This window comes from Sparus aurata, chromosome 7 (assembly GCF_900880675.1).
Source record: "Sparus aurata chromosome 7, fSpaAur1.1, whole genome shotgun sequence".
In the NCBI taxonomy this organism is placed as follows: Eukaryota; Metazoa; Chordata; class Actinopteri; order Spariformes; family Sparidae; genus Sparus; species Sparus aurata.
Window position 1 is genome coordinate 1283903 of NC_044193.1, and position 12134 is coordinate 1296036.

Sequence of the window (12134 nt, forward strand, 5' to 3'; positions counted from 1 at the left end):
ATGAAGACGAATGCGCTTCGCTGCGGTGTTTATTTTGAAAGGCTGCACCGGATGTGGAGTGGGTCGTGTCGTCAGTGTTGACGGTGCTGGTGGGAAAAGGCGCAGCTAGTAAACATCACAGGACGCTGAAAAACACCGCGGACGTTAGAGCCACGAAACACCGACGTCTTCGATATACACCTCGGTTGTTAAAGCTCCTGTCGGTGTCGTCCGGGTTCGTGTCGCCGCTCGTGGTTGTCACGGTGACTGTCAGAGTCCAGAAAAAAAGACTGTCGGGGCGTTAGCCAGCTAGCTAGCTAGCATAGCCACCTAGCCGTAGCAGCAGCAGCAGCCGCAGCTAGCATTAGCATCAGACGACAAAGATGATAGCGCTAATCAACAAACTGTTGGACTGGTTCAAGGCGCTCTTCTGGAAAGAGGAGATGGAGCTGACCCTGGTGGGGCTGCAGTACTCCGGGAAAACGACCTTCGTCAATGTGATAGCGGTAAGTTCAGGCTAATATGACGTGCTAACGCCAACTGTCAGTTAGCATCTGGCTGCATCCATTGTTATCCTGCAGTGGTGAGGTCAGCTAGCTGTCGGTGAATGAGTCGATGAGGTTTATAACAGAGGTGTAAGTCACATTTGTGTTAGCTACAACCATCTTATTGATTATAGAAGCTGCTAACGCTCCATTAAATCTGTGAACCGGCTTCAATGGGCTATTTAAATCAGCACAGCTGCTCCACATCTGCACCGGTGGATGTTCAGATCTCCACCATGAATGCAGACGTGTTTATCAGGAAGGGCCGGTTATCAGAGCTGAACCCCCAGCCTGCAGTCAGCAGGGCCGGAGCGAGGGTTTGTGGAGGTGGAGGATCGATCTGCCCCCTCCTGTCACAGTGACCTTCCCTCTCCGGTCACACACCATCAGCTGAGCACCTCATGACGTCAGCCTCCGGTGCTTCCCATTTAAATTTTAGGGTGACACACTAACATAGATATTCCTTCACCCAACTATATGTTGTCGTTGTCAGCTTTGGCAGTTAGTATTTCCTGTTTTCAGAAGCCTGAATGCAGATGTGAGTGCAGACTGAAGCCTGACAGATGATGATAGAGATGAGCTTCACAGACTTAAACAGCCGAATAATGATAAGTTGTCTGATTTTAAATTTAGATACACTGACACATGTTTTCTCCCTGGATGTAGTCTGACACCTGAGCTCAGTCTCTGCTGATAGCACTGCTCCAGTTTCCTAAATGTCTTCCTCTGTGTGCAACTTGTGGAATAATGTGATTGTTAGGTCACATGAGGTCACAGCTCAGCGTGACTACACAAGTGTAACTGATTATTGACGATGATCAAGGAGCAGTTAAAGTGGATCAAGATTTATCAATCAGTTGTCAACTATTAACTTTATCGCAGATTATTTAAATATTATATAACTTGTTTAATGATTTAGATTTTTTTTCTGGACAACAAGACATTTGACGACAAAACACTGATCTACATTTTTTTTGTATTTACAGTCCAAATAACTCATCAATTAATCGAGGAAATAAACAACCTATCATCAATGAAGATAATCTTATTTTGCAGCTTTAATCTGAACCCTGAGGTCGACTGGACATCTCTCACTTTACTGTCATTTCCTCTTTCTTATCTTACAAAACACAAATCAATGCAGTCATCATCAATAAGCTGACATATATATTTATATAGTGTGCAGATATTCAGAGGATTGATGGGCGAGCTCCACAACAACAGTATGATGATGTAACACACAATCATAACCAGCAGAGGTGTGTGTCAGTAAAAAGTGTGTGTTTGTGTGTTTGTGTTACAGTCGGGCCAGTTCAGTGAAGACATGATTCCTACAGTCGGGTTCAACATGAGGAAGATCACTAAAGGAAATGTCACCATCAAGGTTGGTAGTTCCATTCCCTGTTTCTGTGTGTTGTTGCTCTGCAGGTATCATCCAACTATCACTTGTAATTTTGAGAAGAAATGTTTCTTGATAATGTTCATACGTTTTTGTTGTACGTTACAACAGTACAACGTTTCATGGTGTCACTGTGAGTTTTCCCACAACTGACACTGACTAGAATGAAAAATGAAAACATGAGGTTTTGTGTGTAATTTTAGGTCAACAAACACTTATTACACTTTCACAAAATATCATGAACGGACATGAAATGTGTTGTAAGGTTAAACATTTCTACTAACACTCACACAGTAGGAAGAATACTGTAGATAAACAACAACATGGTGTCGTAACTGTCAGTTTTAATAGCACAGTATACTTGTTGAAACTGGTACACAGCTACAAACTTATTGTGTGCTATAACGTTTATTTTTAACTTGAATGACCCACAGAAGAGTGCATACCTCCACCAAGTCCCAACAGTCCCTTTAATTTTATTAAACCCTCTTTTAGTCTTCTGTATCCAGATTCTCATGAGGCTCCACATCAGATTGTTGTCACTCATAGATACCAGCCATTTAAATACACCATCAATGTGTTTGTAACATCGATGAAAATTTTAAGAAACAGAAACTCTCTCTCCCGCCTTCTATCCTACAAAGGAAGAAGAACATTTCCAGGTTCTGTCTCTTTATCTGGATCTGCACTAAAAGTTAATGAGGTCTATTCTGGGTTTAGACTCAACCTTCATCCGAGTCTGGTGGAAATGTGCTCAGTAGTTTTTGTGTAATCGAACAGACAAACAAATGGACACTGTTGAAATCATATCATCTTCCTTGAGGAGATGAATATCGAGGAAATGGGAAAACACTTTATTGTTTTAGTTTTTTACAGAAATTCTCAAACTAACATTTATTTTTGTTAATCGGCACATAAAAGAATGACAACAAATATTCAAGTATTGATGTTTTTCAGACTTTTTAAGAGATATTATCTACATCCACTTCAGACGAGGAGCATGCTAACACCTTTAGCTTCGCAGCCTCATGAAGATTTCCACCTGAAAAAGATTAAATATCATCTCCTCAGATCAGTTTGGGACCTCGGGGCTTCTGGAGACATTTTAAGCTTTTTTTGTGTGTTTTATACATTATAATATTTATATTGTTTGTGTTATATCATCACAGTGTCACAAAATCTATTGTAATATTTGATTGTGTCGTCCACTTCCAGCATTAATGAAGATCGTTTGAGGTGGTTTAAGAATATCAGGATCTTAATTGAATATCTTTGAGCTCTACTGTGATCATTGTGCTCACTAACTGGACTCTCTGTGTCTGCAGTTGTGGGATATCGGCGGTCAGCCTCGGTTCAGGAGCATGTGGGAGCGTTACTGTCGAGGAGTCAGCGCCATCGTGTAAGTCCTGGTTACTTAAACTGTGCTTGCTGCCCTCTAAACGGGTCACTAGGACGTCTCTGCTGGGTCCAAAAATGACAGAAGACATTAATGAGACCGCTGAGTCGCAGCCAAGTCACGCAAGTTTGTCCATCAACTCCTCCTTAGTATTTCAGAGCAAGAGAAATGTTCAGCATTACATGTAATATCTGAAGGTTTCTGTTGAATTGCTGAATGTCAAAAATCCTTGAGTTTGATCATCAGAGGGAAGCAGAGTACAGAAGACCGTCCTGCAGCCTCGTTATGTCGTATTACCCCAGTTGACTTGGTGAGACTGGACAGTGAAGCTGCAGGGCAAACAGGTCCGATTTATGTAACAAACAGTACCAAAGTTGGTTTGCGAGTACAGTTGAGATGTAGTAGTAGTGAGTCCAGTTCAGCAGGATGGAGCATGATGTGATTGCAGGGCCTCCAGAACTGTAAACATTTAAATTTAATGTGAAGACAGAGAACTGAAACTATTATTCAAATGTTGTAAATGAATATTCAGGCAGTCTCACAGCTTTCCTTCCTGTTGCAGCTACATGGTGGACGCAGCAGACCCAGAGAAGATCGAAGCCTCCAAGAACGAACTCCACAACCTGCTGGACAAACCGCAGCTGCAGGGAATTCCTGTAAGAACTCCAGCAGAACAGACCAAGACTCAGCAGAACAAATCTAACTAAATATGTCAACTGACAGGAAGGAATCAGCTGACTGGACCTAATGACCCGACTCAGTCTGACCAGAAGTGACTAATTTTGGACAAACAAACTTAAAAACAGACTCGACTGCTTATAAAGAATGAACCCGTGCGAGTGAACGGACCCAAACTGACTAAACAAGCTTGAGCTGATGTGTTTTCCACCTGTGTGTCTTCAGGTTTTGGTTCTGGGCAATAAGAGGGACCTACCAGGAGCTCTGGACGAGAAGGAGCTCATAGAGAGGATGTAAGTCCACAGTCACCTCTGACCCTGTGTTGCAGTTTACGCTGGTTTCAGGTCACGTTTGGTTTGTGTCCTACACGTCTGCTCTCACTGTGACTCACTGGCTCCCTCTTCTGGAGTCAGGCTAGTCCAACACAAGTCCGACAGACAGACGTGCTCGGGGTGTAACGGCACACGTATTCATCCTGAAATGTCACGGTACTGACGTCACTGTAATCATTTGAAGAATACGTCTAACTCTCACGCTTTAGAGAGGTCATGTATCAGGTGCTGAGAGTGTGACCGTCCTGTAAGTGTAGGTAACGCTCCTAAAAGTCTGTGAGAGGACACGTCTGCTTCTGTCAGATCAGCTGTGTGGGAAAGTTTCAGAGAGCAAGTGTTGGAAACAGGTTGACACACAAGAGTCCAGCAGCATCTGCTCAGAGATCAGACGATCAGAGACGACTGGCAGTAACGTCTCATCACAGCAGATTGTTATTAGTTGTGTGACTGTGTGTGTTCACTGTTCACTGCTCAGATCTCAGGTGTCACAAACTGGAACTGGAACTTCTGTCAGTTGAAAATAAATGCAAATTAACCTCGCCTTGTGCAAACTGGATTGTTGTTGCTTTTTACTTTCCCCCTTGTTGAACCGTGACCACACAGAGAGGATTTGAGCCGTGACTTCTGAATTAGGTCAAATGTCTTTAATACATGGAAACATCTACAAAGGGCCTCAAACTTGGACTCTTTGCTGCCACGAGGGAAAATCAGATCCTTTACCTCACATATTGTTTTGTTCTTTTGTTTGAACTTTTAGGTATCATACATTTAATCTGTTACAAATCCCCTCAAAGAGTCTTTGTTGTGTTGTTCTGTAAATGAAGATACATCCTCAAAGGTTTAATTTAAATTGAGTTAAAGATTGAGTTCCGTCACACAGTCTGTCACAACATCACCAGAGTGCAGCTGCTGCGTTAATATGTGTAATGTTTGATAATCCTGTTCAATCATCTGACTGCTGGAAGATTTACTTTTTATTGATTGTGTCCTTTTTTTTTTCCTTTTTTTTTTTTATCAGGAACCTGTCGGCCATCCAGGACAGAGAGATCTGCTGCTACTCAATCTCCTGCAAGGAGAAAGACAACATCGGTACCACACACACTCACACACACACACACACACACACACACACACACACACACACACACACACACGCGTTATTTATTTCTGCGTTTCATTTTCACTCACACAAATCTAAAAATGATGTGATGTTTGTCGGAGCCCTGTGGAGGCTGAGAGCATCTCTGTAGCCCCACATGCTTCATTTATGATAATGTGTTGTTACCATAATGTGATCTTGATGATACTCCAGCTGTATTTGAACCACAGAGTTGAGCTGAGGTCACTCACCGACTGAATCTCTGTGGTCTGGAGTTCAGTTTCACTCCCGTTTGTATCTGCAGAGTTTCCTTCATGACTCCTAATTGCTTCCTGCCGTATCAGAGCCATGTTGAGTTACTGCTGAGCCAAACGTTTCCTGCTGCTTCACATTAAATGTATCCTGTAGCATATCTTCAGCAGGCTTTTATTGTGAAACAGTAAAAACACAACATCTGGACATCTGCAGAGTAGATGTGTTAGATATTGCAGAGCTGCTATAATCAGTCAGTATGGATACATTTATTTTTTATGTTGTAGTTACTGGTGGTGATGATGTGACTGCATCATACTGACATGACAGGTCAAATATATATAAAAAGGAACAGTTCACCCAAAAAGTAAAACACAGTCATCATCTCCTTCCTCCATGTTGAGGGAAGTCGGGTGAAGTCTCGTAGTCCACAAAACATTTCTGAGCTCCTGCAGACTCTGATCACTGCAGACGAGCTGTATGGACACTTCACCTGACTTTATATCATCAGGAGGAGAGGAGGACTTTATATCATCAGGAGGAGGAGAGGAGGACTTTATATCATCAGGAGGAGAGGAGGACTTGGTTTTACATTTTGGCTGAACTGTTCCTTTAAAGGAGAACTTTGGTTGATTTAAACATGCAGCTTCATTGCTCAAGCTACCCTTGACTTGCCAGTACCGAAGACGCGAACACATTTGGTCCAGCCATTACAGAGCTCCGTGAACGCAGATGTAGCATTGAACGCTAACAGCATGGAGTCAGAACTTTACACTGTGTTTTAAGCGTCTTAACATGCTCCACATCTCACACCAAAAGTTATGCAACATCAGCAGACACCTTAGCAACACAGCACTGTAGCGTGTATGACTCAAACTGAATAAAAAAGTAGTTAAAACAGTGTGTTTGTAGCAAGCAGCTACTTACCTGTTTGTTGACATCCGTGTGTTCCGGTAGCTAGACCAAACTAGTCGATCTGTCCGAGTGTGCACTTACTCCCTCACTGGCGGAGACGGAAACGTAATCCAGCATTTTCGTGTTTCTGTTCATAATGTACATGTCCATGTTACAGCCTGTCATGAGCCATGAGCCTTACAATAGCCTGTTAAGCCTGTTAAGTGCACACTCGATGGATATGACTAGTTTGGTCTAGCTACCGGAACACACGGATGTCAACAAACAGGTAAGTAGCTGCTTGCACAAACACACTGTTTTAACTACTTTTTTATTCATTTTGAGTCATACACGCTACAGTGCTGTATGCTAAGGTGTCTGCTGATGTTGCATAACTTTTGGTGTGAGATGTGGAGCATGTTAAGACGCTTAAAACACAGTGTAAAGTTCTGACCCCATGCTGTTAGCTGTCAATGCTACGTCTCCGTTCACGGAGCTCTGTAATGGCTGGACCAAATGTGTTCACGTCTTCAGTACTGGCAAGTCAAGGGTAGCTTGAGCAATGAAGCTGCATGTTTAAATCGACTGAAGTTCTCCTTTAAACGTTGTCAACATACGATCCACTGAGGAGGTTTTAATTAAACTCTCTCACTTTGTTGCAGTTGCACAGTCGCACTTCATGATACATTTAACGGTTTCTTTCCTCTCGTTGTTTTTCTCTTGTGTATTGTTTCTGGGCACACACACACACACACACACACACACACACACACACACACACACCTTCTCACACACCTGTACCTCTCTCTGCAGACATCACTCTTCAGTGGTTGATCCAACACTCCAGGACTAAGAGGAGTTCCTGAGAACAGACATGCCCCCAACAGAACAGGCCACGCCCATCTGTCCTACACTCACTCGCTCTTTGATCAAACCCCCCCAAACTTTTATCCCCCCAGCCGTCCCCCCTCCATCTCCCCCTCCTCCCCCTCGTATTAAACCTCCTCACCTCCACACTGATACCTCCTTTTTGTTTTTTAAGTATTGACAGAAGTCTCAAACTGTCCGACACCAAACCAAAGTCTGCTGACAGACACATTTAACTTTCTTCATTTCATTTCCTTCACCTGGAGAATCTCACACCTCTTCTCTTGTTTCTCACATCAATGAAATGTGATTTTAAACACAGAACTGCTCATAATCAGTCAGAAATCAATGGTCCTTTTACTTTTCTGATAATTTCCTCCTATATTTATATTTATAATGGTAAAAGAGCATTTCCACCCAGAAGTGCACCGTGTTTGAGGAGGGAAAGTGAAGCTTTATCGAGGGTTCAGAGAAGCCATGTTTGTTTCAGTAAATACAAAATGTCTTCAGTACACCAGCACTCGAGCACACACCTGATTCAAACTCCCACAGGTGATTCTCCCTGGAAACGGGAGCAGATTTCTGACACTCAGCTGAACACCTTTGGAACATGAAATAACTGATGCTACGGATTTTATTTATAAAGTAGCTAATGAGTCGTTTCAACCAAATCACAGAACAGGAACATTTTTAAGAATCGATGGATGACGCAGATCGTTCAGCGCCGCTCCTCGGTGGTGATCTGTCTGAAAACCTGCATGAGTTAAATCAAAAGTCTCGATGGATAAAAACAAAGAGTTAGAATATGTTGTTTGTAGTTTGTCTGAAGTGACGTCATCGTCTTCAGTCGTGTCAGTGTTTCACACCGGCAACAGAAAAGTGGTATCAGTGCGTCTCTGCAGATCCACAGAACAGCGTCTGTCTGTCCACTCGCCAGTCGAACCGTCAGCCAATCAGCTGAGGCCTGTTCTGTGGATCACGTTTTTCCCATGATCCTCCTCTCCTCCCCCACCTTCCACCACCTCATAGCCAGTAACCACAAATCTGCCTTTATCATTTCCTCCTCTGTTGATTTCCATTCCTCCCCTCGTCTACCTCCACATCTTCCATCCATCCATCCAGACCTCCATTATTTCACATTTATATAATCCTCCCTCGTCTGTTGTGAACTGCTTGTCCTCCTCCTGTGTTCCCTCTATCCTTCCTTTCTTTTCTTATTTTTGGATGTTACCTTTTATTCTCCCCTTTTCCTCGCCGCCAAGCCCCGCCCCTCGTCCTCTCTCTCTCTCTCTCTCTCCCTCTCTCTCCCTCTCTCCTGCTGAGCGAGGGATTAAAAACCTTTTTATTGCACTGTTGATTTTGGTTTTGTAAGATATTAATAATGAGAATAATGTTAATAATCTTCTTATTGTGACATAACCTGGTCTGGCCAGATTTAAGGAAGTGGTACTTCAACTGGAGAAGGAGAAATGTTTTTGTCTCTGTTCATATCTCTGTAATAAGCTTTTTATTTCTATTTGTTTTATATTGTTGTTATTTTTTAACGTTGCTTTTGACTTCATAAGTCTTCTCTGGATGTGATTCAGAGTTCAGTGTTTGTTGCTCTGAGACGTCTGCTGACTGGACCAGGAGTGTCACGTGATCGAACCTTCACATCATGTCGATGTAATTTGTCACGTTTGACTCATTGATAACACCCACAATATTAAATGTTTATGAAATCGATTAATTTAAAGGTTTTCATCTATTTATTCTCCTCTTTACACGTCTTCATGAAGCGTTGAATCAGGTTTGACAGAAAACTATGTTTCAGATTTGGTTTCTTGTTTTTATGAGTAAAACTTTACAGCCTCCTTAATAATATCTGAGCTTACAGAAAATATCCACGTACTGTTTTAATTACCAGGAGATGGTGAATATCTCAGTCTGGCTGCCTGAATATTGGAATAAAATCTAAATTTCACCCTTTATTTTTGCGTGTATAAATCAAGAAATTAGAACCAAATTTTGTTTTATTTTTTAATGTTGAAAATGCAAAATTGTTGTGAAAATGAAACCTTCACTCTGTATAATAACATCCTGGTGTTAGCTCATTTCTATTCAACACAAAGTGGGTTTTTTCATGGTCCTATTCTTACTATTATTGTTTTGATAATAGTAAGAATAGATTTTAAACATTTAAATTTCATCATCATTTTCATATGAATGAGAGTGATTTTGTTTTAATATCTGCAGCCTCAGACGATGTTCGCCGTGTGATTTTCTTACGGTACGACGTTCTGATGATGTCACACAACAAATCTACTATATTCATTTATGTCGTGTGTTTCATCCGTTGGTGCTCGTGTAGCCGGTCTAAGTTTACCAGCAGTTTACGCTGAATGTGAAGGAATATATTATTTTTTTGTTCGTGTGAACGGCAGCAACAAATATTCGAGCATTTAAACCTTTCAGCTAACAAGTGATCTAGTTTACCGTTTAAAGAAACGGCAGCAGAGAGCAACAGAACGCAGTCTGACAGTTTCAACTATAAGACAATATATTCCAATCTGTAAAATAATCAAGAGATTTATCAGTAAATCCGGATTAAAAGGTTTTTACTTAAAGATGATTATCAGCATTAAGTTCACGTGATGTTTCCACACTACTAATGTTTGCCTGCTTCTTTCATTTTGTCCGTTCTGTCGTGTTGCTACGTATCACGTTTCTGACACGTCCTGGTCCGGACAGCAGCCAATCAGACCGCAGAACCGACAGGAAAAGGAAGGATCATTACCTGTCTGTCTGTTCTGTACTGAGGTTCTTTTGTTTAAGAGTGGTCAAACTGTCAGCAGCGTATGTGGGAGATAATTTCTGTGAGCACACACTCACCTGCTTCACACTGTCGGGCTTCAGAGTTACAGTGAAGAACTTCAGAACGTTTTCTTGTGTTCTCGTGAAAAGTCATCAGTTTAACAGCTGATGACCAACCAGCTCGTACCTTCTAGTTCAGGATGTGTACATATACACTTTTGTCATGATAAAGCAGTGTATGTGTGTCATATTTGAACCCGTCTCACTAATACGGGTTTAAAACTTCTCATCAACAGGATGTCTGATTTAAAGGGCGAGTGGTGTTTTGTCTTTCTGTAGTTGAAATCCTGACTAGCATCCTTTCTTTTTCCGTTTCTTGTGAATGGATTTGCTCAGCTGAACAGCCAATCATAGTGATTCTTTCTCAGCGATGGGCTCTGCCTCCGATTCAACCTGCACAGTCGACCAAAAAGCCGCCAACGAGTGCCAAAGGTGCGAGACAAAGTGCAAAAGCTAGAGCCACAGACTCAAAGCGATGGCCAACATTGACTGACGAAAGCGTCATTGATTAAAACCGAAAATCCGACCTTTGGTTGTTCTTGCTGTAGTGATTTCCACAACAGAGTCAAACTCTTGTTAGAGTGACTCGGCCTTCTTCAGCCCGACAGTGTAAAGCTGCTTTTTAAGATGACAAAGAGCCGATGTGTCGATGTGAAGGAGCTGAACTTCCCTGATTGAACTCCCGACATCAACAAGCACAACTCAAACCTGTTGGACGTACAAAGTGTTAAAATCCACCAAAACCTGAATCTCCTTCAGCCTCGAGCGGCTCGGTTTGTTCTGCAGCTGCTCCGGCGTCCTCTGAACCAGCAAAGAGTTGATGTCTCCGTTCTGGTCCACTTGAGATTTATTGATCTGTTGATCAGCCAGCACAGTGATTATTAGTTATGACGCCATCAGACAGGCGGGCTCGCAGAGGGAGTATTCAAGTGTCTGCTTTTTAGTGATATTTTTGATGATATCCAGCAGAGCTGACAGGAAGTAACATGTCGTGATTCCTGTCAGCAGTAGAAACTTCTGTGGAGTCAGAAAGTCACATTTTCTGCTTTTCTTGTTATTTAAATGTAGAAAACAAATTGGGATCTCTCTGGAGAGCAGGAGGGCAGATTATATCTGAACAGCTGTTGTCTGGTAAACATTTACCTGCCTGCCAGGTGAGGATTACGGCAGAGCGCCACCTTCAGATGACAGCTGCGGGTGTTAATCGGATCAGATGTGTGAACCTTGAAGTCTCCCCTGCAGCTCTGCTCTGATCGGCTCTGGTCTCTTCTGTTTGCATGCTGAGGGCAGGGATTGTATATCTGTGGGACCTGATGAAGTAAACAGTTGTTTTGGTGCAACTTTACCATTAAATGGCCTTAATCCAGTGTGTCGACCTGAGTATTAACCCACAGACGAGTCAAGTAAGCACACAACAGTGCAATAAGACAGAAGCATGGACGTCGTGCTCTTACATGCTTCTTCATGTCTGCGGAGGATCGCGTGACCGTGTGCTTACAGAAACTGTTCTGACAGATGAACACGCTGGAGTATTGTCATCGTAAAGTTCGGCCAGATTTTTAATTATTTTTTTTTTTTTTATGGCAAATAATCTAGTGACGTCCTGTGATCCTGCTCGTACAAACTCTGAACTGCACAGGATGTCAAAGTGTGTCATGATGATCCTGTTCGGTTATTTACTCATCAAAAACTGGAGATTTCTACAGAGTCTGGACCCAAAACACGACCAAACCAGACAGAACCATCAGCGTCAGGAGAGCGGAATAAAGCTGAGTGTCGGTACAGATGATGTCAGTGAAACAGTCCTGTGACAGGTGACGTGAATCTCACCTGTGGTACG

At 42.4% G+C, this 12134-nt stretch overlaps 1 protein-coding gene across 1 annotated transcript; it reads left to right on the forward strand.

Annotated features, from left to right (window-relative positions):
* Window positions 1–56: 56 nt before the first annotated feature.
* On the forward strand, window positions 57–11788 carry LOC115584991 (ADP-ribosylation factor-like protein 8A). Its single transcript, XM_030422990.1, has 7 exons — window positions 57–485; window positions 1828–1908; window positions 3249–3322; window positions 3882–3975; window positions 4223–4290; window positions 5348–5418; window positions 7388–11788. Exons 1-7 carry the CDS (start codon window positions 363–365, stop codon window positions 7438–7440), a joined length of 564 nt encoding a protein of 187 aa, XP_030278850.1. The 5' UTR covers window positions 57–362; the 3' UTR covers window positions 7441–11788.
* Window positions 11789–12134: the final 346 nt, after the last annotated feature.